The sequence below is a fragment of the Pagrus major genome, chromosome 1 (genome assembly GCF_040436345.1).
Source record: "Pagrus major chromosome 1, Pma_NU_1.0".
In the NCBI taxonomy this organism is placed as follows: domain Eukaryota; kingdom Metazoa; phylum Chordata; class Actinopteri; order Spariformes; family Sparidae; genus Pagrus; species Pagrus major.
This window is the reverse complement of record NC_133215.1, coordinates 32,153,217-32,179,977: the sequence shown is the minus strand read 5'-3', so window position 1 is coordinate 32,179,977 and position 26,761 is coordinate 32,153,217. Positions and strand designations below refer to the sequence as shown.

General features: G+C 38.9%; 1 protein-coding gene and 1 long non-coding RNA gene across 2 annotated transcripts; both read right to left on the bottom strand.

Annotated features, from left to right (window-relative positions):
* Positions 1-35: 35 nt before the first annotated feature.
* Positions 36-22,777, bottom strand: LOC141003426 (integrin alpha-M-like). Its single transcript, XM_073474763.1, has 31 exons — positions 22,660-22,777; positions 19,644-19,761; positions 19,221-19,312; positions 18,974-19,056; positions 18,752-18,866; positions 18,483-18,613; positions 18,259-18,401; positions 17,935-18,082; positions 17,533-17,668; positions 17,333-17,406; positions 15,680-15,797; positions 14,918-15,060; positions 13,924-14,070; positions 13,636-13,833; positions 13,124-13,254; positions 12,217-12,374; positions 11,956-12,122; positions 11,495-11,605; positions 9,506-9,576; positions 9,287-9,428; positions 7,757-7,846; positions 7,508-7,587; positions 7,329-7,409; positions 7,172-7,247; positions 4,906-5,013; positions 4,769-4,810; positions 4,556-4,681; positions 4,363-4,476; positions 4,193-4,264; positions 3,970-4,080; positions 36-3,786 (listed from the first exon to the last, which is right to left on the bottom strand). The coding sequence occupies exons 1-31, from the start codon at positions 22,709-22,711 to the stop codon at positions 3,565-3,567; spliced, it is 3,600 nt and encodes a 1,199-aa protein (XP_073330864.1). The 5' UTR covers positions 22,712-22,777; the 3' UTR covers positions 36-3,564.
* Positions 22,778-25,247: 2,470 nt separating this feature from the next.
* Positions 25,248-26,018, bottom strand: LOC140999895 (uncharacterized). Its single transcript, XR_012179500.1, has 2 exons — positions 25,782-26,018; positions 25,248-25,671 (listed from the first exon to the last, which is right to left on the bottom strand). It is a non-coding gene; the product is annotated as an uncharacterized lncRNA (long non-coding RNA).
* Between the last annotated feature and the right edge of the window lie 743 nt (positions 26,019-26,761).

Genomic DNA, 26,761 nt, shown 5'->3' with positions numbered 1-26,761 from the left:
TACTGAGAAATAAAATCCAAGCACTCATTTGGACACAAGGGGCAACATGTTTTTATTGATAAAGAGAATAAAAAGTTATTGTGAGCAAAAAGAAATATACTGTATATATACACAAACAAACAATGGGAAACCACAACATATGCCTGCATCACCAATGTTTTAGGATTCCTTATTCCCACTTGATTGTCAACAGACAGTCAGATTTAAATACATTTTTTCCTCCTTTCTTTAATAATCCACCCATGTTACAAGTACATCAATTTCTTAATTAAGTGTCATCAGAGTAACTGACAACTGATAAAAATAGAGCATGTGCTCACATATTTACAGGAAAAACAGTGGGCAGAATGGAAAAAATTTTTTTTTTTAAAGGGGACATATTATGCAAAACTCACTTTTTCCTTGCTTTAGTATGTATATTTGCGTATCCGGAGTGCCTCCCCACCCCTTAAGCATGATTTTTCGACAACTAAGTCAATGTTTCGTAAACTACCGGAGTCAGGGATTGGGTCTCTAAACGAGCCGTTTGGATTTCGACCTGATTGTGACGTCACAATCCGGTCTTTTGCATACTCCAGCCCTCGCGCTGGCTATCTCCTCCCACACTTCGCCAGCTACCTGAACGAGGATCCGCCATTTTCTCGTTCTCGCTTAACTTGTACGCGACAGCCTGATCGCTACCATGTACAACACGACAGCCGAGCACTGCTGCTCTGTCGTCGGATGCACGGATCCTCCTGTTTCGCTACATCGCCTCCCTACCAAAGAGGATATCAGAGCGAAGCTGCTACATTTTATTTATCAGGGAAACGTCCCAGCTTCAGTGAGCAAAAGCGTTACGTCTGTGCCAGTCACTTCACGCCGGACTGCTTCAGCAACCAGGGTCAGGACTGGACGCTGGACTGGCAACAAGATTGTCCCTTAAAAGATGGATCCATACCCACTGTCAATGATGGAACTGTAAGTATTTAAAAAACAGTGTAGTTTGTGTTAGCACATGAGCTAACGCTAACCGTCGATGTAAATATGAGGCTGAACTAACGTGAAGTTATCAACGTTGGGCTTACTGGCCGTAGTATTCACGATAATGTTAATGTTACCAAACGTTAATTTGTCATATCAACACTCTTTTAAAACATGACAGTGAATTGAGAAAATGAATTAGGATATTGAGATTTTATCGCTTCTAACCGGCCGGTGAATCACTGCTCGGCCGTGAACACGCAGAGGAGACGGGGTGAAATGTCTCGGTTGTTAGCGGACGGTGAGCTACTGTTCCGCCGTGACCACGCAGAGGTGGTTAAGTGTTACCAACCCACAGACGGTGTGAAATGTCTCGGTTGTTCGCGGATGGTGAGCTACGTTAATTCATTAGCATGTTGTGCTAAAGGACAGTGACCTGCACGTTACCTGCAGTAAAGCAATCACTACTTTGTTTTGGAGCCGGAGACAGGGGTTAACTGCTACATGTCTGCTGTGCTACTATCAGTTATATGCAGGCATGGACACAGAAAAGTTGCTTCGCAAATGTGTATAGCTCGTTGCCATGGTCACGCGATGCCGTCCTCACGTCTTCCGCCCGGCAGGAAGAGGTGGGCGGCGCACACAGTAGCTCATTAGCATTAAAGGGAAAGGCACTCAAACCGGCCGCTTAGAGCAGGGCTGTGAAACTGGCGTGTAAACACCCCTGCTGTGCTCAGTCCTTCGGTTTTTTCGACCAAAGCATGTTACTATCATTCCATTTAGACATCAAGGAACCATGTCAACAAGCAGAAATGAGCATAATATGTCACCTTTAAATACAAAAAATGTCAAATGTCGACTGTGCCAGGTGAGGCTGAAATATTGTAAGAGCACTGGTTCAGGCGATAAGGTAAATGCATTTCAGGTTTGAGGAAACCCTTAAGGAGTCCCCTCTTGGGACAGACTCCAGGAGCTCTACTATCCATTTGTTTCTTACTCATTCCTTAGGTACTACTCACAATTTTGTGCACCTTATTGTAAAGTGTTACCAACCCACAGAATGCTGTTTACAAAGACAATGTTTTGCAAGATTACTATCAATAAACAATACATTTAATGTACCACTGCATTTACTCAGATGATCATAATTAAGAAGCTATACATTTTAAAGGCACAATCAGGAGGATTTTCCTATAAAACAATGGCTAATACACAAATAATCTGCTACTAACAAATCCTACTCAGCCCACCTTTAACAAGCAGTCAGCTAAGAGGAATGTGAATCCCCCATTCAATACCATGCAGACAATTGAAAATAGCTAAAGACTTACTAGTAGTACTGTACAGTATATTACAATGCAAAAAATATATTCATTAATAATACTAATGGATAAATGTAGGAGATGCTAGCAAAAGGATGTAAAACTTGGACAGCTTTACACCAACAAAGAACCAGTTCTGTGGAGAAAACCCAATCAGCAGGATAAACTGTGGCAATATGTTTCTGCGAACCATGGATATACTGAAACTTGTAATTTCCTTAATGATGCAACTTACTGTTTCTTGAGGTTTAATTTTCAGTTTAATCTTGCAACAATGCTGTACTTATCCTCTAGCTAGGCTTAGGTTAGGGTTCGGAAAAGATCGCTTTCTGGCTTAAAGGGATAGTTCAGGTATTTTGGTGTGGGGTTGTATGAGGCACTTATCCCTAGTCATTGTATTACCTGCAGTAGATGCCGTTAGCAAACATGGCTGGAAATTGTCCGGAGGTTGCTTCACACTGACAAATGTTGAAACAAAGTCTCCAACAGCGGTCACTGGCTTGACAGCCTTCTCACCTGTAACACCACCACCCTCCACTCCACCTCCCTACATGGAAGTCAGGTTATAAATGTGTCATGTGAATGTGATATGACACGATTTGTGGAAAAGTCTATATGGTACGTTGCCTATGACACACACAAATGTGAACGTTATGCTATAACGTATGCAAACATTTTATCCTGGTGACTGGGCTGGTCGATAGGGTCACACTAAACCAGATGTAACATTACTAGGATTTACAGCTCAGGTATTTACAATGTTGAGGGAGAAGTTTGCACCTGCTCTATCAGAGTGCCTTTTACATAGAAAACTTTTTAAAAAGAGAAAAAAGAAGAAAAAGGCTTCACCACGTTTGTTTCATGTGACTCAGCTTCAATGTCTTCCTTAGCATATGGAGTATGCTCAGGTGTCATCACGTGACCGACTGTATGTAATGAACATCCATCACATGACAACAGAAGATTGTTAGCCCTGTCTCTTTGGACAACTGGTAAAAGAAGCCATTAACATGAGAAGCCAGTGTCTCCTTGCCGATGACCAGTTGACATGAATCTGGAGCGAGGAGACAGCTTAACATAAACACTAGAAGAAGAGATGAAATGGCTAGACTGGCTCTGTTAAAGGGAAAATATATCTGCCCACTTTAGAGCTTTGGAGGGGCTGGCAGGTGGATTTTATTAGCTTGTTGTCCCATAGTGTCCAGTCTTTATGGTAAGCTAAGCTAATCATATCCTGATAAACGGCCATAGCCCATTTTGATAGTGGTAAATTCATACTTTAATCCAGTTGTTCCTTTGTATCAGCCGGCCGGGTGGCACCGTCTGCCTCACCATCATCCAGAAGCATTTTTTCCTCATCAGATTTGCCATTAGTCTGTGATTGGCTGGCTATCCCCTCCGTGAGGGCAGGGGCACAAGCCATGTCGGCACAAGCCTGAAGAGAAGCTCTTTCCTCCTGTTCTTGATAATACTCAAGCGTTTTCCGCTTAAAGCAACCCAACTTGTGACAGAAGAAAGAAGAAAAGTTATTTTAAGAAAAGACAAGGAGACCCATTTTACAGGAGAAAAAAAAATCATGTATATGTTTTTAATTCAGTTCAACATTCAGGCAACAGTTCTACATATGAAGACAGAAATTTGTCTTCTATTTGTATTTTATGTAGAAAGATGTTTTGACTCTCACCTTAAACATGATGACTGTAATTATGATCAGAAGCAAAAATCCCAGAATAGTTCCAGTTAAAATGATCAGCAGTTCATCCGGGGGTATTATGAACTCAACCTGAACTTCAGTCTGTTGGCAGAGAGAATAAAAGGTTTGTGGGACCTTTGCTTATTTGAACGAGGATCTAACATTTCTTGTAGACAAAATGGTTTTGGCTGTTTATGTGTAGACTGGTATGTACCCATTTCATTGTTGGATCGTTGTCTTTCCACAAGCCAGTTTCAGCAGACTTCTGTTTAAAACCCCCTTTATTCTGTGGTTGACAAACATGATAAATTGCGTATACTGAATAACATTAAAAAGCATTATTTTTTAAATGGCATTACTGTGGTCTTACATACAACAACATACCTGTTTTTTTTTAGAATCCAGCACATATCGTTGATCGTCATAGCTGACATGTATAAAACTTTTAAATTTGACCTCCGCACCCTCTCCAGTGTATCGCTTAAGAAAGGCAATATTCTGTAAAAGAGTATGTAAATTACTGATATATTTACCACTGTCAATGGTACATGTGGTGTGTATCCTGTCTGCTACGTACCGCTGCATGCTGTTTGAGATCCTTAAATTGTACGTCTCCTGACAATCTAATCTCCGTGCTTGATTCTTTGTCCAGGATGAAACTACCACACGCTATGTTTTTGCAGTATTTTTCTGGGGAACAGTACTGTAACACAGCAACAGTTTATTTGGGATTTGTAATTTCACGACATGTTCAATGAGAATATTTTGATACTAAATATGTTGTACTTACTTCAGACTTTTTGTCAGTAATGCTTGTGCATTGGGTTTTGTTCTAAAAAAAAAAAGAAGAAAGTAATTGGTAAGAATTAAGGATTTTTTATTCAAAACAGCAGTTTGTATGTATGTATAAGTCCTGTTTCTGCTTACCTGCTGGACAAAGACTTGATAGTTCTCCATTTCAAAGTTATGTTCCAGTTTAGTTGGAAAGAACAGGGACACATTGATAGGATAAGCCTTGAAACCAGTGTTTCTTATCTGCAAACAGTGGGAGACAGGTGGTCCATTTCATAGAGGTTCAACATTTTGTAAAATACAACGATTCACTTTCTTGCTGAGAGTTCGATGAGAAGATTGACACCACTCTCCTGTTTATATGGCAAATATAAAACTAAAGCCAGCAGCCAGTGAGCTTAGCTTAGCATAAACGCTGGCTCTGTCCAAGGCTGAAAAAAAGTCTTCAAAGCAGCACCTTTAAAGGAACTTGGGGCAGGATTTGTGAAAAAATAAACATGCATTTTAAGTTTTTTAATGCTAATGGGTGATGAAGCGTTCAAAACCAAAAAGAATGAGCCCGCCCACGTATCTCTCCATTGCCTTGAACAGGCTGTGTGCTGCTTAATGTACTGCAATTCGGTGTCCGAATTTCCCGCGCAGTCCTGCGGACGTGACGTCGGATGACGCTGAATGCGCGTCCTTGACGGCTTTCGACTTGGATACGCGAAGAAGACAAGTGCGGTGGACCCAAACTAGTGTCTGGGTAGTAATGGATTCTGCTACGGCCAGCAAACGACCCACCACCACACAAAGTCCACTAAAAAGTCATACTAAGAAGAAAACAAAGGTTTTATCAGCGGCATGTCGTGAGTCCAAACGAAATTACGACCAAAGCCGGGCTGGCACCCGAGTACACATCGGATATGCGTTCGGCTCATGGAGGCAGCTTCAACTTTATTTGGGACTGAAAACAGATGCTGACATGGCTCATTTCCTAGTAACCAGGTAAGAAAACATTACAGGTCATGTTTAGAGCTTGATTTGAAAATCATATGAGATCACCGAGGACTCGGAGTGACCTAACGTGCAAAGTAGCGTTAGCTGCAAACATGTAACTTAGTCCACCGCTGTGTAACACTGAATAGTTACAGACTGCGCATTTTCCACGGTCCTTTAGTCTGAAACCGAATAGTTAGAAATATGTCCCTTTATATATGGGACCGAAAGCCCAACCTGTTATCTGGGAGGTGATGTGAGCAGCTGGATGTAGCCACAGGCTAACGGTTTGTTTGTGTCTGTGTAGCAACATTAGCCGCTAACACACAGCAATCCCGTACCAGAGACGATATTTCTGTCCCTCACTATGCCATCTTTGCTTTCACCTGTGCCTGTCAGACTGCATCAACCGTAGTGGTAAATCGCCGCGCTTGTGTGTCGCTACACACAGCGAGCCGGCTTCCCCGCTGCTTCATGTGTGTAGGGGATAAGGCATCAGCTGCACTGCTGTGAAGAGTTCACGCGCGCTCCTGCACCAGCTCGGCTGATGGCTGCAGTTACCCTAACGGCCGCAACGGCCATCGTGTCACTATTGAGTCTTATTTCTTAATACTGCCCCAAGTCCCTTTAATGCTCACTAATTAACACATTATATCTTGTTTGTTTAATTCAAACGAAAAACAAGTCAAGTTACACGTTTTGGTTTTAAGGTGGTAATGTGTCAGACTATTTTCTGCTAGTAGACTGTTTTTTTTTAACCTTTGGACAGAGCCAGATTAGCCATTTCCATTCTTCTTCCAGCCTTTATGTTAAGCTAAGCTAACTGTCTTCTAGCTCAAGAGTCATATCTTATCATGTTATTCCCATGCTGTATACTAGTCTGACAGAGAGAAATTCTTGACTTACTGATGGCTTTTTCTGGAGTTATGTTATATCATGTCTCATTCCTTTGTCCATACCAAACCCTCATAAAAGTATGTGTTACACTTCGGTTTTTCGACTGCACACAAACTGTTCTCTAGCAAACATCTGGCAAGCAAAGTTGGCAACTTGCTAGTAAACACAGTGGAGCCTGTAGCAACTAATGGGCCCGATAAATCACCTTTTAGGCCAAGTTGGTGAGGATGAAAACAGAGCAAAAAGTAGAGTGATAAAGATCTGCAGGGACATGACTGCAAATGAATACTAATTTTGCTATGTGTCTGCTATGTGTAAATAGGTAATTGTTTGCTAACAAGTTCATCATAGCGTTTTTATGAGATGCTAATGTGTCAGTGTTGTGTTTGGTGCTTGATCAGCTGCCCCCAAGTAGCCAAGAAATCCGTTAATGCAGATCTTTACAGATTGATTAGTTGTTCATGATTAGTTAAAATTTGCTATGGGACTGGATGGTTGCTTGTTGCAAAATAATTTACAACCTCACCTTGTATATAGCAACAATTTTTTTAGGTGCTGCATCCTCTGTTGAGAAGTTCAGATAGGTGATGGTGTCATCGTTCCTGGAAAGAAAGCAGGATGGTCAAAATGTACATCTAAGATCTGCAGTTATAGAAATATGATTTATGTGAATTGTCACTTACACTGTTACTACCATTTTAATTTCATATTGTACTGGCATGCTTTTGGTCAGGGAATTGTTCCTGGAGGAGTTTGTATTGTCACTGAGGATGTAAAAAGCATTTGTTGTGAATATCAAACATGAAATATGTAATGAGAGTAAATCATATTTTAATCATACAAAAAAAGAGGAGCTGTGTACCTTTTTCCAATAATGGTCATCGAAACAGTGTCATTCCACTCATATTCAGTATTGATGTGGAAAGAAGTTTTAAATGTTGCCTTCACAGGAAAAAGACAGTTATGTTAGATTTTGCTCACAGAGAAAGGGACAATTAGAGAAGTTGCCATGTTTGTAAAAGTCAAAGGTTCAGGCAGTTGGTCATAGCTCTTGGTTTACGAAACTTCACTTCTGTCTGCTCTGAGGATGTCAGGGTGCAGTATGACTCACAGTTGATCGACTGCGATACACAGGAAGGCTGATGCCGCATGTAGTTTTGTCAAGAGTGTGGTCACAGCTGTGGAGCGTTGGTCTTGTTGCCTGTTTTAAGAGAAGAATGCGCACAAACACGTGAACTGGGACCTTCTAGAACAAAAGCTTTTAGTTAAATTCGAATGCTGTGATGTGTGCGTGTACATGGTTGTGTTTAAACCATTTATGTGTTTAAGTTTAAATATTCAGTAATTATAAAGAGAGAGATTTCAAACAGCATTAGTTCTCAGAGTCATTTATTGTGATTGAGAACAGTTCCGCCTCTGACACCCCACACATCCTGTGTAGGTTTCAAATCCACCATAGATTTTCTGTTCCATTTCCTTTACTCTTTGAGTAGCACACGAAGTGTGAAAGAAAGCGTTGCAGTGGATAAACACTTAAAATGGATGGACAGTTCAACAGAGACTAAATGATCAAGTCTTTCCTTTAGGGATTCAGATTTGTTTTTTGTTTTTTGTTTAACGGGCTGTTGCACAAATGGGCTTTGGGTCAAATGGGACATTTTCTGGAATGTTGGGGTTTTGTGTATTTACTCACTGCATTGTGGTGTCAGGTTCACAGAATTTGACTTGAACTGAGATGCCCCACCCCTAGTGCATATATTCAGCAACAATACTTAAGTAGCCTGCAGGAGTTAAATGCTAAACAGTCAGTTGGTGGAATATGTGCCAGAAAATCTTTCTGACACCATTCATCATCACGAGCAGCTGTAACCATTGGGACAATGGATGAATCCATGGATTCATGTTGTTTACGCCAAATTGTTTGTCAGAACAGGTGACATTGAATTTCCAACCATTACTTCCCAGTCAGAGTCACTTAAATCACCGTTCTTCACTCTTCTGATGTTTAATTTGAACGAGCAGACCTTTTGGCAATGCCTGCGGGCTTTTATGCATTAAGTTGATGTTATATGACTGGCATATTTTTTTGCATTCTCCAACACTCCTCCAATTTAGCAAAGCCCTACTATAACATTGTCTGATTCATGATGGACAGATTTAAAAAAAAAAAGGATCAAAATTGATGCAGCAGAACTAGAAATATTGTCCTGATTATTCCAATCATTGCTCTTCCTTGTCAGAACATGGCACCAACATTACTCACAATGCAACTCAGCCACCAACAGTTTGGAAATTTAGATGTTTCATGCTCGTAGCGGCTAATGTCCCCTTGAGCCACCAGCCTCAAGCAGAGTTGAGGACTTCTTTCTAACTCCTCACACCAGATTTGTATCATTCTCACTATTGTAGGCCTAGCAGACCCAGACTCAAGTGATATCATTTGAGGTTATTTATCAGACTTCATGCAGTTCCCTCTGGGGCCACAAAAGGCTTAATAGAACCTTTTTCACGTATTCAGTTGTGACTGTGAGCATACTTTGATGTGTAAAGTCTGCGGTGTGCCCCTTTAGCAAAAGCAGGTACTGAGGTACAAAGTGGCCACTGAAGGTGACATGATATAGAAGTTTGATTTTAAAGTCACCTCTTCCAAAGTCATCCGAGAGAAGGAGAGGCCTAGAGGATGTTCCACTGAAAGGCTGGTGTTGTATGAGTCATCACCATGATTGGACAGTTTTACGAACAGGGTGAAGTATTTCTTTTCTGCCACTAATAATGTTGGGGTCCTAAGAAAAGAGAATATTTCTTAGATTTGGTCAAATGATGTTACTTTTGCCACGCTGTGGTTGTCAGATATACATACGTGAAGTTGAAATCGAGCTCAAGTTCAGCAATACAGGAGTCATTTTTTCTACATTGCTTTTCAAAGGGAACCTGTAGACGAAAAAAAAGAAAAAAAAAAGTTAATGTCATGCTTGAAAAAACAGAGAAAGCCAGAAAATCAAAACAGGATTCCTGGAACACAACAAAACAACAACATAGTTTTTGTGACCAGGCAACTACAAAAATGAAGAAGAGTGCTTGAAATTTGGTATAGATCTTCATTTTGTCCCCATATTAACTGTAATAACTTTGATCTCCTGACTTTTCATCTCGTGCCATCATTCAATCCAAGTTTCCCCAATACTTTGGTTTACAACCAAATATCTGCAGAACTAATGACATTCCCATCAGTCTTTGTTGCACTTTGTTAATAGTGCTAATAATTGAATGTTAGCATGCTTACACACATGCTAATAGAAGGTTGTGATCATGGTCAACATTATGCCTGCTAATCAGCATATTAGTAATGGTCAGCAGAAATACTTCAGTAGGCTTTAGCAGAGGGGTGTAAATCTTTGTCACTCTCATAATTCAATTTGATTTCGTTTTTTGGTTATCCGATTCAATTATTGATTGAATAGAAAGTCTTTTGCTCGAGTTTATTGTGTGCTAAACCATTAGGAACCATTGAGGTCCATAATCTGCTGAAATACAATATGAGACAACTGGAAATTAAGATAAACGATCTGCAGCCTTTTTATTTTAAAATGCTCACAGCATTAATTAATTAATTAATTAATTAATTAATTAATTAATTAACGTGAAAGCATGCATGTGTGTATGTGGACAACAAAATAAGGGGTTGTGCTCTGCTGCATTATTAACTATAGTCCAGTAGTGAGACCAGCCACTCTGCTGCACTGTTAGCTCCGGGGGATCCATCATTGTACAGGACGCTGAGCAGAAGCAGAGGTATTTTCTACACCACAGTTTGTTTAACGTGTTGAATGCTGTGTGTTTGTTAGCTTGTTAGCAGTTGTCAAGCTGGTCTGTTTTGTTACTGCTGTCCACTGCTCCGCACCTTTAACGTTACGTCAGACATCTTGTTCACAAACATGTGGCCTGCTTAACATTTGTCTCACAAAGGTAATTATCCAGTCAATAAATAAGATTAAAGCCTGCAACTGCTGCCTTGTTTGAAGATAAACTTCAAGATAACACTAGCATTTGCATGCTGTAAATTGTCTGCGTGCTGCACTAGCCTCATAGTCTAGTTCCACCTTTTTTGTTCTGTCAACATCACGACACTAATTAACACTTAGAAAATAGATGAATAGATTCTGAATTGTGGGAGACAAGAATTGCAATTCTTATGTGATTGATTGTGCTCTAGTTTAGAGGTATTTGCTGTTGCTACATTAGTTGTTTATGCCTTTTTATAGATAACCCTATCGGGGAGCAATCTGCGAGTGACTCAATTCAAAAGGAGGGGGCCTTTTGAACTGAGTCACTCGCAGATTGCTGCCGGTAACCCGTGGTCCACACAGCCTGTTTGCGTAATGCGTGACGGCTGTGTTGCTGAGCTGCTGCAGCGCGGCTCCTGCCTGCCCTATCTTTTTACATGGAGTTTTTGAGAACCGCATGCATGCACAGGAAACAAAGGGGGAAACCAAATCTCTAGATGATGTGCCACTGCAGCAAGACGTATGGGTATGAATATACACAGTAGTGTTTCTTCCGCTGGCCCACTAGTTCCCACTCATCCCATAGATTTTAGAAAGTCACTGTTTTAGCTCATTTTGATCTTTAGTGACAAATATGTCCTAAAGGCAGTCTTTGCTATCTGTGTCAAAGGTAAAGGTTCCCACTTGGAAAGAGTGTTACAAAAGACAAATTCACAAAGTCATCATCACATCCTTAAACAGAATTGCATTTCATATATTATGTCTGCCTAGTAGTGTGCAGAGCGCTGATCACTTCCTTTATCAAAACATGTAAAAGACAAAACTGTATAGATGCAAATGTGTACCTCAACAACAGCCTTCCTTTTGCTGTCTACGTTCAGGGTGGCACCTGCACTGTCAATTTGGCCAAAGTTCAATCTGATGCTGATGGGTGATAAGGTGTCTGTCACACATTTCTGCAAAAAAAAAAAAAGAGTCATCTGGACATTGTTTAAGAAATTTACATTTACAAAACTTAATCAATATACTTGAGATGCTTTATAAAACTATCTTTAATTTAAGGTGTACTAGTTTATAAACAGACACATGGACAATATTTCTAGATGTAGAGATATGCTCATATACAGTACAGATAGTTAAACAGTATGTGATGGTTTAGATGACATGCAAAGTGTCTTTGAGTCTCTTGAAAAGCCCTATACAAATAAAATGTATTATTATTATTGCTATTATTATTATTATTATTATTAGTAGTAGTAGTAGTAGTATTATAAGTATGGTTAATATTATTCATTGGTCTCCATACTGGCATGTAGATGGGGTAGTTGAAGCAGGTGTGTTTATCCCTCAGCTCAAAGGTGGAAGTAACATTTTTAGCTGTCCTGTCATTTTGACTGAAGAAACCTCGAATGATTTTTCTTGTTGGATCCACATGGAGCGTGTACGAGATGTTTAGTCCAGAGTGCATCGCCCCTGTAAAGGCATCCAGAAGGGTTAAAATAACACATTGATAGGGTGAACAGCATCAGCAGCTGTTAATGCATACATTATTGAGACAAGTCCTTACCTGCTTTGCTCTTTGTTGTTTCTACCATTTCAAAGCAGGCTGTCAAGTTAACCATTGGTAAATTTTCGTTTGTGTTGCCCACGCAGCCGATTTTTTCAGTGCTTATCTTCTCAGGTTGAAAAGACAGATGAGCCGTGACATTAAATACTGGCCTGGACCTGAAAGACATTCGTCAAATTAAATAATAATTAAAAAGGCATTATTATACTTTGCACAGGATCTTTTCTCTAGGATGATTGTATACTTAAGCAGGCAAGCTAGGTAATCAAGACACCAGTCCACGATATCACTACCCTCTGCAACTCTGCTCTGGCAAAGCTAAAAGCCAAAATGACTTCAAACTACTTTATCCTTGGGTTGTATGGGAGAGTTTGTATGTGAGATAATTGACAGTTCCCTCCCACATTCACACAAAGTTCTTCTTCACATTTGACTTGTTGAAAACACTGCTGGATGGGGTGATTTGCGTTGATTTTCAACATATAGAAAATATGGCTGCTGCCCTTGAATCATCAAATCTGTCCCAGTCAGAAAATGTATTATGTCTTAGTTTATTGTACAGTTTGCAATGCTGCATTCACTCATTGTGTACTGTTTATTGTACATGATGAGTGAAGGCAGGTAGATTCTCTGGTAATGTGTGCCACTCTTGTTGAAAACTGAACTCTGAGATGTATTCGGCGTTGAGAGGCTAAGGCCAGCGGTAGACTTGCTTTTTAACCATGCTTTGACATAGACAAGCTGCATATTTCATGACATTTACACGTATGTTTATTATTTGATGATGCACACAAGCAACGCTCCAAACACGAGACAGTCATCATGTGCATGCGACTTGTTAAGATGAAGTATATCTCCAGCCTGAGAGTTAGTAATTTGACCTACTTAATGTACACAGTATCCATACCTCAAGACAACAGCCATGCCTTGTGATCCGACCACAATGTCTGGGAGTCCATCCTCTCCAAGGTCTATTTCCCCATAGATTGCCTGTCCAAAGAATCTCAGCCCAGGCTGTATTTCCTTCCCCAAGATTCTCTGGAATAACATAGATAGAGATATGACAACTGAAACAGTATGTGATTTATCCAGGTGAGACAAATAAAGCTTTTGAAGGTAAATACCAAAATCATAAAAAACCCATATATATATATATATCATTCCATGGATGACTTTTTAATTTTATTCAAATGACAAACAACCTGACATTGGCCTGGTGTGTCAGGGCCCTTAATCCCCTAGCCACAGGGCTGACGTGATGCACTACTGATTGATATAGAAGAAGAAGTTTCGTCTGCTCCTTGCATAGTGATCACTCAACCAGTCAGTTGCTGTTATCTTCATATAGAGGGTTACCTTTTTTAAAAACAAAACAACAATGGAGGATATTGTGTTTCTTTTCTGTTTTTTCTGTCTCACCTGGCTGAAAGTGCTGCGTATCCCTCTGTGTTTGTCACCAAGGAAGATGTACACAGCCCCTCTGTTATCATCCTCAAGGGGGGCTCCAACAGCAACGTCTCGGAGTCCATCTCCATTCAGATCTGCAAGACTGGATATAGTGGTGCCAAATCTCCCCATGGATGGTGCAGTCATATTCTGTTCTCTATTCAGCCGTATCTGTGAATATAAGAACACCAGTTTATTGACTAAGACAATCAATAAACGCATTCAATATCTCAATGTAATCTCATTTAAATCTGATCCCACCTCATCAGTCAGTGTGTAGACGTATATATGGCCCTCTCTCTTCTCCCTCTCCTGGTAAAACAGGGGAGCTCCCACCAGCAGAAAATCGGTGTTCCCATCTGAGTCAATATCTACTGAGCACAGCTCTGCACCAAAGTAGGAACCAATCTGAAAAGTGAAGTTTATATCATTTAACTTACAAAATGGTGACAGCACAAGGAAGTTCTTTGGTTTCCTCCCTGCAACCACAGAAACGATGTGCCTTTGCACATTTTCATAAAGGTGCAACATGCATTTTGCATCTCTAAATGTAGAGAAAGTAAAGCAGCAGATTTGATCAAAGAAGGCAGCTAGATTTCTTCAAGACAAAGATACAATCTGGGAATCAGGGTCCAGCTGCTTTTTCCAAGATGCAGGTTAACTTAGTTTATCTGTGGAATGGCATATTTCTTTTGTGTTCCAGTGTGTGTACTGTTTTTGATTACTGTCTTTTCTATGTGCTGTCTGTCTAACATGTACAGTGCTATGAAAAGATATTTCCCCCTCAGCCAAGTCTAAGATGTAAATGTGAGGGGTTTCTAGGTATTACTAAGGAAAGTGATCCCAAAAATAAAAGTAAACCTGCCTCTTGGACAGTCTTTTGTTATTCAAGTGGTGTCTCTGTAACAGCCACTCTGCCCTCCATCACTTGTTTCTGCACTATGTAACTTCAGTGAGAGGGTAGGATCACAACGTTTCATTCATGTTTACTTCAAGATACAAGTTTTCAAGACTCAACATTGTTATGACGTAATGAGTTTTGTTTGTCCTTAGCATCTACATGTCATTGTGACAAATTGTTACAGGCCTAGCGTTTGTATTTATGACAGTGGTGTTGCACTCAGAAACTGTGGATTGGGGTGCCAAATCACGCAAATTGCCAATTTCCACGTAATGTTGCTTTAAGGCAAACTTACAAAAATAATTTCTGTTAAGCATATGTAAAGCCATTTTCTTTCTCAAGAGAGTTACCAACCTGCTCCCCATTTATTCTTTGGGCTGTGGTCCAGCTCTTGCCATCATGTCTAAAAAGTACGACCTGTCCTATGTGTTCAAATCTTGGTGCACCAGTGAAATACAGACGAGCTTTATTCTTCTCTCCAACAGAAGTAGAGTATCCTGCAACAGAGTAAGTTACAAATAACTTCACTTCATAAATTCACTGTGTTATGTTAATTTTCATGAAACCTAATGCTATTTTTTCTAATTTTGAAGGGGTTGTAGATGAACATTGACTCAGTTTATGATCCCCTCTTATGTATTTGCTTCTTTTTCAGTACAAAGCTATTTTTAACCCATAATTGAGGTTGGAAACTGATTTAATAAGACTTAAGCATACAGCAATAAAACCACTAACATGTAAGTGAATGATTTAGATTATCTTGTTTCAATGCAATGTTGTGCTGGGAAAACTTGGGTCCTGGGATCCATTTTGATTGTCAAAGAACAATCACGCCCCCCACATTGGCAATGGCGCTCCCTGATGGCAGTGATCATCTGTGTGTCATTTGTGTCAAGTGGCATCCAAGAGCCAAGGTTACCCAGTCGAACATTGCATTGTACCTCTACGATCAACGTTATTCGCTTCACTTGTTAGTGGTTTTAATGTTGTGGCTGATCTGTGTATGTTTTTTTGCCAAGCATCATTTAAAAATAAAACATTAGTATCTCAAGTCAAACAAGAAATTCTGTTAATAAAGAAGCAGAAAACATGAAACTAAATAAATAACTTTACTACCCATGTAGGAGTCGTTCTTCATGAGAGGATCTTGAATTTGTGTTTCTTTTTGTTCATGAAGTTCTTGGAGAGAACCACGCCATGTGTTGGTTCCCACTGAACCCAGAATCATGGTATCCTGTTGACAGAAATGTGCAGGACTGGTCAGTGAACAAAGGGGAGTGGAGCCAACAACAGTAGTTATGTTGGGAGGTGACAGATCAACTGCCTAGTCTGTCTAGCAGCAGTCAGATTACTTTGTCCAGTGAGTTTGGTCCAGTGAGACAGGGCGGGGTCAGCACCTTAAGGCTACATTCACACCAAATCCGTCAATCTGGTGAAAACTCATGTCTTCCCATTAATTTTAATGAAGGTAGTCCATTTTGGTTTTGAGCCCAGGGGCTTCTGAACAACAAAAACAGCTGTGGCAAATAAAAGGAAAAAAACAGACTCAAGCGATGTTCACCTGTGATGACTCAGTTAGGTCTTGGTCTTTGGTGCCCCAGTTTGAAACACAACGCAATGATATAGCTCGCGTCCTGGTTATTCACTGTTACTTTTAATCAAACATTGTGGACAAACGATCACAAGTAGGACAACTGCTAGTGCTAGTAGCATAAGTGCTGTACCATAACGCTTCATCTCTGGACATGTGTAAAAAAACTCCTCAAACACCACCTGTTCACTACAGTCTACAACCTCTCTCAGTTCTGCTTCCCTGTCAGACTCTAATCCTTGTTACTTGTTTCTGTTTGTTTGTTTGTCTGTTTGTGTAGCATTGATCCTACTGTGTAAAGCTTCTTGGGTCCTGTGAAAGGCGCTATATAAATCCAAGCTATTATTATTACTATTATTATCATAACAACAAAGCAGCTTCTCCTTTCAGCAAACTGATTGGGGGGTTGGTTAAAGTTCACAACGTGTCACACACGTGGCCATGGAGTGACAGCAAACCATTGCACAACCCTGCAGCGTTTCGCCGCACCGCCAGATTTGGTCTGAACAAACTGTAACTGTTAACTGTAGTGCATTTCTTTTCTTTTTCTTTCTTTCTTTTTTTTTGTGTGGAACAAATCCTAATGGGATAAGTTGAGCAACAGGGGCCAAACCAAATACTATGATCTTCTGAAATTCATGGTCATTTTTCAAAGATTCAACCTCATCACTTGAATTTTTAAGCTTATACTAACATTTGTAATGAAACAAAATGGAATTACATCCAAAACAAATGCAAAATAGAAGTATTTTGATGAGTGGTCTTACGTCTAGCTTTATTCTTAACGCCTTTCCTACCTAGCTTACACTCTGCTGCAAACATACACAAGTTGCCATTTTCTGTTGCTTATCTGACATTTCTGTGTAGCTGCTAAAGGCACGTGTGCAATACATGTGTGATTTTATATGGGACTCTGGGACCTTTTTTATTTTATAAAAATCATTCACGGTTACTGCCAATTTACTTTTCTTTTCTCTTTTGGTTAATATTTAAACTAATTTATAGATTTACCTGGATAGTGTGTTTTAATGTAAATATCCCACACAACTGACACCACAGTGACAGGCCAAATGTTGGTGCTAAAATTAAAGATCCAATTTTGCAGCTTTTAGAAATGTGTGAAGAAAAAAGATGTAGATTTTAAATGTGTCAACATTTGACTTTCTGATTTTACTCACCTTGTAGAAGACGGCACTGAATCCACTCTGAGACATTTCATTGGTCAGCTCTCCGGCTAGAGCCTGTCTGGAGCCTATATAAAAAGTTGCAGTAATATTTCATGTTACTATTGCAGGGGCATGCCATTTAGATAAAATTGTTTTTTGTCAAAATATTATTTTACAAAGAAGGAAAAGAAGACTATACAATTCAACATCACCTTCCATACTAAAGATCTTATTTTGAAAGTTTTCCAGTATTCCTGTGAGTCCATTGTAGTTCTCAATTTTGAAGATATTTTTTTTTTTTGGTTCCGAAGCAATGTTCTCAAATTTGTCCAGCTGAACGTCTTTGACCTGAAACCAGAATGCTGCTTGAAATTATGAAGTACCTCGACGTCTGATGTCAACAAGACAGTTTTAACAAGACAGTTTTGTACAATACTGGACTCAAATGTTGAATCAGTACAAGTTGCACTATTTAAGCTGAGCTCTGGCACAATTGTTACTTAAAGCAACATTATCTAACTTTTTACATCTCTGAGGTATACCTCATGTGATTACTTGATCTGTTGGACAAATAAGATAGAAAAATGAAACATGTTATATCAAAGACAGCTTACCGCAATGACAAAACGAATAATGTTTTTGTCATCATATCTTTTAATAATGCCGTCATCATCATCACTAGGATCTCCATCTGTGATCAGCACCAGAACTTTAGTTGCATCAGGAGAGGCGCCTGCACCAGGGTTTTCAAAGATTTCATCCCTGAAACAAATGTAACAGGTGAAACTGTAATGCTCAGAATAAAACGTTATGTATAAATATGAATAAATTAACAAAGAAGATGCTTATAATTTTACAGTTGTACTTTGGCAGTTTGTTTAAAGTTATTAAGTTGTTTGAGAGTTTAAGAGCTGTTTGTGTGATGTAACTGAACTTACATCACAAATTTGAGGGCTTTGTGTGTGTTGGTAAGACTCTTCATATGGACTTCTGCCATTAGTTTTTTAAGAGCACTACCAGCTTGATAGTCATTGAAGTCAAAAACCTTTCTTAAACCAAAGGAGAACTGAACTGCTGCAAACTGAAAAAAGGAGACAAGTATTCATATAACATTTAACAAACAAATGCTATATATGCTGTAATGTTGCAGTAGTGCAGTGACCTTGACTGATGTTTGATTGAGGCTCTTCATTATATCCACTATGAATTCTTTATTCTTGTGGAACTCCCCGTCAGTCATACTCTGTGATCCATCAAATAGAAAGACAAGGTCCACTGTCTTTTTTGTGCATTCTGAAAAGTATAACAGAGGGAATGTTTGTAAGGATGGTTTAGTCAAGAACATAACATTGAGTATAATATCTTACTGCCAGGACCAAGTGCTATGACCACAGTGAGTTGGAGACGTGTATGCTCTTTAAATGTTTTTACCTTGGAAAGCAGGTGTTGAACGGGAGATCTGCTGAAGATCACTTGTCACCGTGTAACACACACTGTTCAGATAGGAGTTCTCATCACATTCATGGGCTACACTTGGACTGCAAACCTAGATCAGAACATAAGAGGTGAAATTAACTTGATCATATGAAATTGTTTTGCTCAGAACTTTGAAAAAAATGTCACAGAGAAAGTGTATTTTAGATTTTATCTTACAGTGAATTGGGAGCGACTGGTGTCTTTAGCTATTGACAGGCCAAGGTACTTGACTGGTATTGTTGTGTTGTCAAGAGAAATTTCTGCAAGAGTAGCATTTGATTTAAAATACACAAAGTTTTTATGCTGCAATATGACATTTTTTCATTTAAGATGTCATCTTTCTGCATTGTTGGAAATTGTACTGTTCCTCTTTTTAATAGTGGGATTCATTGTGTAGTGTTTACTTCAAAAACTGCACTTATACCTTTAGGGTTGAAGCACTGGGTGTCTTTGACATGAACAGGTTTGCATATTCCCCCAGATCCATTTCGCTGCAGAGGTGCTGTAACAATTATCCTGGGGATGAACAACCAAGATGACACTAATCTTAGCCATTTCAGTGGCCAGGCTGACACGAGCAGCACCATTTATCTAAAAGGATCTCATCTGCCTGTTGCAAGCAGTGATGCCACAGGAAGCGACAGGTTGCAATGACATTCAAAGTGATAAACCACCAAGTGTTACTGCAGAACTAACTAGAATTATCTAACATCCATGCTACATGCCAAAGGAAATCTTGCCTAACTGATGGAAATTTTAGTGACTGGGCTGATGGGTAATAAGGATTTTGACAGTCACAGCAATATTAAATATCAACCGAACCACCAAGTTGTAAATGCAAACTTACCCTTTCTCTTTACCAGACATGAACTGAACCACTTTGTATCCAAAGAAATCTTTTTGTTCACCATTGTAGACATCAGGAGCTGTCATATCGATGTTGAAAGCCAAAGAGACACGGATGGCTGCAATTTGTGGTAAAAAAAAAACATACCTCTTGTCAGAGTCTTGTCACATGTTAAACCTTAATCTCAATCGCAACTAAACTGAAATTGTTACTCGTAGATAATCAGGACTTGAAAAACTGTTTTCGAAATAATTTGATATTTTAAGTCAATCTCACCACTAAATTTGTTTTTCATGATATTTTAAAAATGCATTCATTTCTAATATTTTGTTCAGGTCTGCACAACCCAGTCTTCATCTATCTTATCTACAGTCCAAATAAAGAAAAGAAGGAAGTGTGTAACAGGACACTAAAATACCTCCGTGTGAAGTGTCATTCTTCACATACTTGCCTGCATAGTTTCTGTGTACCTATTAGATTAATAAGTATATGCACTAGGAGGCAGATCAGGGCCAAATAGACCCAGGGTGAGAGAATATATTCCGTGGGAATTTACAGAGCTTAAACAGAACTAAACATTGCAACACACAAGGGTGTTACAATTGTGTTACTGTTAAAGGAACAATCCATCAATTAAGCATTAAACTCCTGTAACATTGTCGGACTATTTGGACAATCAAAAAGGTCATAGAGACTGATGCAGCAGAACCTAGCATAAAAACTCAGTGCCTACATTGCCCACAGTGCAACTCTAGAGCCGAAAGTTCAGTCAGAGATGCGTATGTTTTATGCTAGTAGTATTTTCAAAATTGTGGTCTTTAGCCCCAGCTGATGCTGACTCACTGACTGAAGTGAAGTAATTTGTTTGAACATGCATCGCTCCCTCTGGCTTTATACATTTCTCAAATATGCAGCAGTACTCCCCAACACCCTAAACATACTTTGATGATTAAATCTGTCTAGGGTGGGAAATTCAAATGCTGTCATTTGTTTTCCAGGCTGTAAGTCATATAAATGCAGGGAATCTGTCAAACTGTTATCATTTTGCCGCTTCCTGATTGACCAGCAATTGAAAAGACAATGGATTGTGAAAATCTGGAGGGATTTCAGGCCGTATTTTAAGGTAAAACAGCATATTTGATAGCCCATTAACAGCTTATGTTAACATATAACCACTTCCTAGCTAACATTGCCCCCTGATAGTGGTACACAATATGATAGGAAAGGCTTAAATTAATTCCTAGTTATGGCACATGCACAGGACATGTATGTAGTATGGATGGTTCTGTATAACAAACCCTTTGGCGTTTAAGGTTAAGAAAAGATGCTTAAGTGCCTCCATTCTTCTTAATTAGAAAAAAAAAATTTGTACAGTAGTCAATGGAAGGGACACATAAATGTTTGATCCTGTTTGAATTGTGGAAAGAATTACACATGTTTGTCAATTTGAAAGATCATTTTGCAAGTCAATAAAGTTGCAACTGTGGTGAAAATAGTTAAGTATCATTTAGTTTTGTGTAAAACCGCTCAGTGTACTACATAGTCTCACCTACTATACCTCAGCAGTGAAAAAGTATTCAAACAGGTAAAAATCCTAATAAATCCAGCCTTACTCAGGTGCCACAATAGCTCAGTTGGTAGAGCGTGCATCCCATGTACAGAGGCTGAGTTCTCACTGCAGCTGCCCAGGGTTTGAGTCTGATCTGTGGCCCTTTCCTGCATGTCATCCCCTCTTCTCTCTCATCCTGTTTCCTGTCATTTTTTAAATGGGCAATATTATTAAAACTTTAGCTATAACAACTTTGTATGCGGTGATTTTATTCTATGTCAGTGTCGTGTTTACAGCCTGTTAATGCAGAACAATAGGCAGTGTGTTCAGCTCCCTCAGAAAAATTGTACATTACTACAATTATTTGACAGCCCTAACTACTTTACAAATTGTGATTTTTGACACGCAAAATATATGAGGGGCTTATAAAATGTGATGTTTTGTTATAAATTGAACTACTCAACAGTGTATTAATTGACAGAAAATTGATTTTCAGTTATTTTGATAATAATTTTTCACACAAAAACATTTAATGGTTCCAGCCTCAAAAATGTGAGAATTTACTGCTTTTCCTTCTAATTCTTTTTCAGAAGCTATACAAACCAAACAACCATTTAATTCAGAAAATAATCAGCAGATTAATCCATGATGAAAATAATCATTACTTGTAGTGCAAACTCAGCTGCACCTCTACCAACTACAGCAGTAAAACCCTGCTTTTACATTAATGCATTAGCAATAATAATCTGATGAGATGAAATACACTGTCACAGGGGACATTATTCAGCACGGAGTACTTTAAGTACATTTTCTAGACTATACTTACACATTTACTCTAACATTTTCAGTACAGATCTTTTACTTGTAATGGTGTATTTTTACAGTGTGGTATGATCACTTTAACTTGAGCAACGGATCTGAATGCTTCCTCCACCACCGACTAGTTACATGAAATCCACCTATTTTCTACCACGCTGCCTCATCTGATGCAAATGAAAGTTTCTTGCTGCTTAAAGAGAAAAATGTATAAATCAATGCACTTTTTTTCTTTAACAACAGTAATCCAGTTCCTCTGGATAATCCAGACCTTTCAGTTTCTTCTGCTTCCATTACTTCTTTAAAAAAGTAGTTTCTAGGGGAACTGTTGGACTTGCATAAAGGAACTTAAAAACTCGCATGAGCTTGTGGTTAAACTCTCATTTTTTCTCATTGCGATACATTTACTGAGCATTGGGTCTCAGCACAGTTTCTTTACATAAACTTATGATTAAAACTTATAAATAACTCAATGAAGTAAAATAGTGAAAATTCAAATAAAAACATATGGTACAAGGCTTTAAAATAAAAGGCCATAATTTGTTGTTTAACATCTCGAGGGTTTTGGCCGCAAAATCCCATTCACTGTCCCTATCTTTCCTTTCCTAGATGAATAAAAGAGTCAACATGTATAAAAACTTTAGATCTTACCAACATTCAGCACCATGTAGGTGAGAAGGAAGATGCGAATCGGCCCACGCATCTTTCACACCACTCTCTTCTACAGCAACAGGGCTACTGGTGTTGCTCGAGATGCATTTCGTGTGTGCAATACTTCCTGTGTGCTTCTTAAGCAAGGGCGTTTCCGTACCAGGTGGTTGTGACACCCACAGCAATGCTCTCAGTTTATTTCCCCTCATGCTTCCCTTTTCTGTAGTAATCCCTAAACCCTTCATTTCTTAAAAAATATATTGACATTTTTACAAAGGCAAAAGGAGGCTGCACTATATAGATACTGTGGTCATTGAAGGACAGCCCCACCCTGCTCTCAGAACTGAATTAAAGGTATTATTAGCACAGATGCCTCATAATGACTCAAACATTGGAGCAAACACACAGGGCTGCAGACATTTTTGTAGTTACAGTCTGTGAGTCAGCAGAAGGAGATCATACTGAACAAGGGTCAACATAATGATTTTAAGCAGATTCAAGCTTATTAGTGGCAGGATCCCATTCACTGTTTTCCCTAATATTTGTTTGTTTGTTGTTATGTTACTTTGTATCACATTAGTTTAACGTCTTACAATTAAAAGATATGTTCATCCAAAACTCCCTCCCTTCTGAAGTGGGTTTGTGAGCTTGACCGTACATTAAGGGTGTAAATAACGTCTTTTCAAATCCATTTGGGATCTTAGGGCTTCCGGAGACTCGGATTATGTTGCACGAGCTGTATGGAGCCTTTTTTTTTCAGTTGATGTTTAATGTTTTATAACAAGCCTCATTTACTTGTGTTGTTTGTGAGAATGCTGCAACACTGTTTTGCTGTGAAGCTCCAGAAAAGGCCCCACACATTTTGTGTTTCAAATGTAAACAGTATTATATGAAGGATTCACAGTTATTAATATACTGGTAATTCGACAGTCACTGATATTAAAGTGAGAAACTTCAGTCTGTTACTTATTTCATCTCATAAACGTGGTACAATAAGAATGTTTTACCTCCAAATGTATTGAGATCTTTTACTCAAGTACAGCAATACCAGAGTATAAAAACACAACATTACAAGTTAAAATTCTGCATTCAGATACTTGAGAAAAGTACTTAATTATTAGCAGTAAAATGTACTTGAAGTACTAATTACACAGAATTGTGTCATTCATTACTGGAATAACGTGTGAGCAACATCATGTTGTCAAGGTGGAGTAACTTTTAACTTGTCTATGTACTGGGTAGAGCAATAAGTAACAATACATCTTATTTTATAAGCTTTACGACAGAGTTTCAAAGATTTTGTCCTGTGGAAGTGGACAGTTTATTAACACCTCTGAGTCCAGTAACACACAAACACAAACAGTGACCTCACTAACATATAATTGAATTAACACATCTCAGGAGTCAACAAAAACTTTGAAAATCATGAGCTACTTGAAGGTCGATGTTATGGCAGGGCCTAGATCATACGTGTGTACCTAATGAAAAGGCCACTGAGTGTAGTGGAGCATTTACCAAAAAAGATATTTCTACAGAGCAAAAAGGCAAATGAATATTCGACTCGTATTCATCAGGTGGTCAGTAACTTCTAAGTTGCCAGTCAACCTATGATATTACCTTAATTTTCCTTTTATTCTGGATTTCTGTGATATCTCAGCCCATTTGCCTGGATAAAATGTTAGCAGTTAAGGTTTTCACAAACCACGGATACGTTCAAATTTGTACGTATATGTACTTGTCAGGGACGTGCACATGATTATAGAGGAGCAGGGGCTCACAGTCAGAAAAGGGCAGTATGTGCGCGTGCAGAGCGTGCGCCAATTTTTTTTTCAGGCCTTAATAATACAATATGTAGATTAATGTAAAGTTAAGTTTAAGATTTGTGGCAAGATACACAGCCTACACAGACAGCTGTCATATTAGATTATTCACAACTCTCATTAACAAGCAGTTAGCTTAACAAGCACAAATGAGGGTTTTCTGAAATATGACTCATATTTAAGCACATTGAATAAGTGGAAGGCGACTTGTTAGCCCCCACAAGGAAGTTATGTTAATGGTTTATAACTCACAAAGGTTCAAGTCGCTCCACTGTCACGTCTCATCTATGTGCGTGGTGGAGTCTGTGAGAGACAGAGCGGAGCCACAGCGGACAGAGAAGCGGCTTTAGGCTCAACATACACACAACACCGTATTACAAGGAAATGCGTACGGTAGATAACCGTGGCGTTTTTATACCGCCGTTTTTTTTTACATCCCTATGCACAGCAGGAATTTATTTATTCATTAAAAACACACACAAAAGGGCACTTTTTAATACAAGGCAAAAAGGGCAGGGGCTCAAGCACCCCTTGGGCCCTATGTGTGCACGTGCCTGGTACATTTTAAAGGATGTTTGTGGCAACAAAAAACCACAAACATTTTTAACAGGAAGTTGGACCATCTCCAGCCGGGTTTGTGACTGAACAGATATTTTAAGCCAAAACATGGTCTTTTACTAACTTAACCATGTGGTTTTTGTTCCTTAACCTAACCAGAGCATACACACAGTGTTGTGGCAAGTCTTAAATTGAAAACCGAATCTCAACAAATGTTAAGTAGCAATATAATGAAACTTAAATTCTCAACTTACTTTGAATTCTTTCTCAATCTTTAGCACCATCAGACAGCTTTAAAGACAGTTCTTCTGGGAACTAAATGAACACACTAAAAAAGTGTTGTATATTCATCTGAATGAAATCTAACACTTTATCATTTAGTCAGTGTGGGACTGTCTGTACATCCTGTTTGTGGTGGTCATCATCATTCTTGGAGGCTTGAGTGAGCAACAGGCTTTTGAACCTTCAGAGAAAAGTCCACAACTGGGCAGCCCTGTGTTATGCAGCCCAGGGAGATGATGTCCACAAGTGGGGAGAAATATGTAGCCATGTTCTCAGGAGTCACTCCTCCGCTGGCCTCTATTAAGAGAGTAGGGAACTCCTCCTTCAGCGCTTGAGCTGCAACATGGAGCTCCTAGAGCGGTGAGATAAGGTGGAGGAGGGGTGCATTATTTCATGTACAGTGGAAACCAGACAATGAAAATGAGAGGTAACCTAGGCGTGTGATCTTTTAATATTCTCTACCTAAGGTTGAAAGTTGTCCAGCATAACAATGTCTGCTCCTGCTCTGGCCGCCTCTCTGCCCTCCTCTGCAGAGCAGCACTCCACCTCAATCTTACTGCTGAAGCCGCACACTGACCGGGCAGCTTTCACAGCCTAGAAAACAAACAGGGATGTATCTCCTGCCTGTAGTTGGTTTGTTTGCAGCATTTAAAGAAACTAAATAAGAAATGTTACATAATCAATGGTCACAGATAGTAGTTTTCCTTTTAACAATATTTTTAAGTATACAATGTATACTTAAAAATATTGTTAAAAGGAAAACTACTATCTGTGACCTTTGATCTCTTGTCAAGTAATGTTGAAGGGACAAGTATTTTACTGAAAGTTGAATGTTTAATTCGGACAGGATATTTATTGTTTTGAAAGAATGTTTTTTTCAAAATAATATTCTATCAAAGTAGTAAATATATACCGGCAATGTGTGCTTTTTAGACAGTTATGAACTACTTTATGAAACAGCTCAGTCCATCTACAGAAATTACCGTTTTTTCATGTACAATATCAAGGAAATAGTGTATAAAAACGGAGAGTTCATAAAACCAAAGACAAATGTCTGCACATTTACAGTAGTAATCTGTCATTTTAGAGAATTATTTGATTTAAAAATGTTTATTGGATAGTGCAAAAACAAGCAGAATACATCAAAAATACATTAAAAAAATGGCTACATTTAAGGCCAGTCTCTGCTAATTAAGGGTATTAGTAGTTATTTTATGGAATTGTCCTGTCTACACTGATTTCCTGAAAGATTGTGGTTTCCCCAAGTAAAATAAAACTGCAACATAATGTATAAAACACAGAATATGTAAATCACTGTAAATCAAAATAAGTTGGCAAAACTCCCAAAATGTAAGGCAATCACTTGCCTTAAATTTTTTTAAGTCGACGTACTTGAAAGTCAGTTTTCAAAACTTAAATATTTGGATCACATGCTACATGCA

Bases quoted from the DNA above. Each gene is read 5' to 3' on its own strand.
- LOC141003426 (XM_073474763.1), bottom strand. From the start codon at position 22,711: ATGCGTGGGCCGATTCGCATCTTCCTTCTCACCTACATGGTGCTGAAT. The intron at 7,248-7,328 runs GTAAGTGACAAT...CTTTCTTTCCAG, and splicing joins ATTAAAATGGTAGTAACAGT to GAACGATGACACCATCACCT. The intron at 4,811-4,905 runs GTAAGCAGAAAC...TTTTTTTTTTAG, and splicing joins ATCAAGTCTTTGTCCAGCAG to AACAAAACCCAATGCACAAG.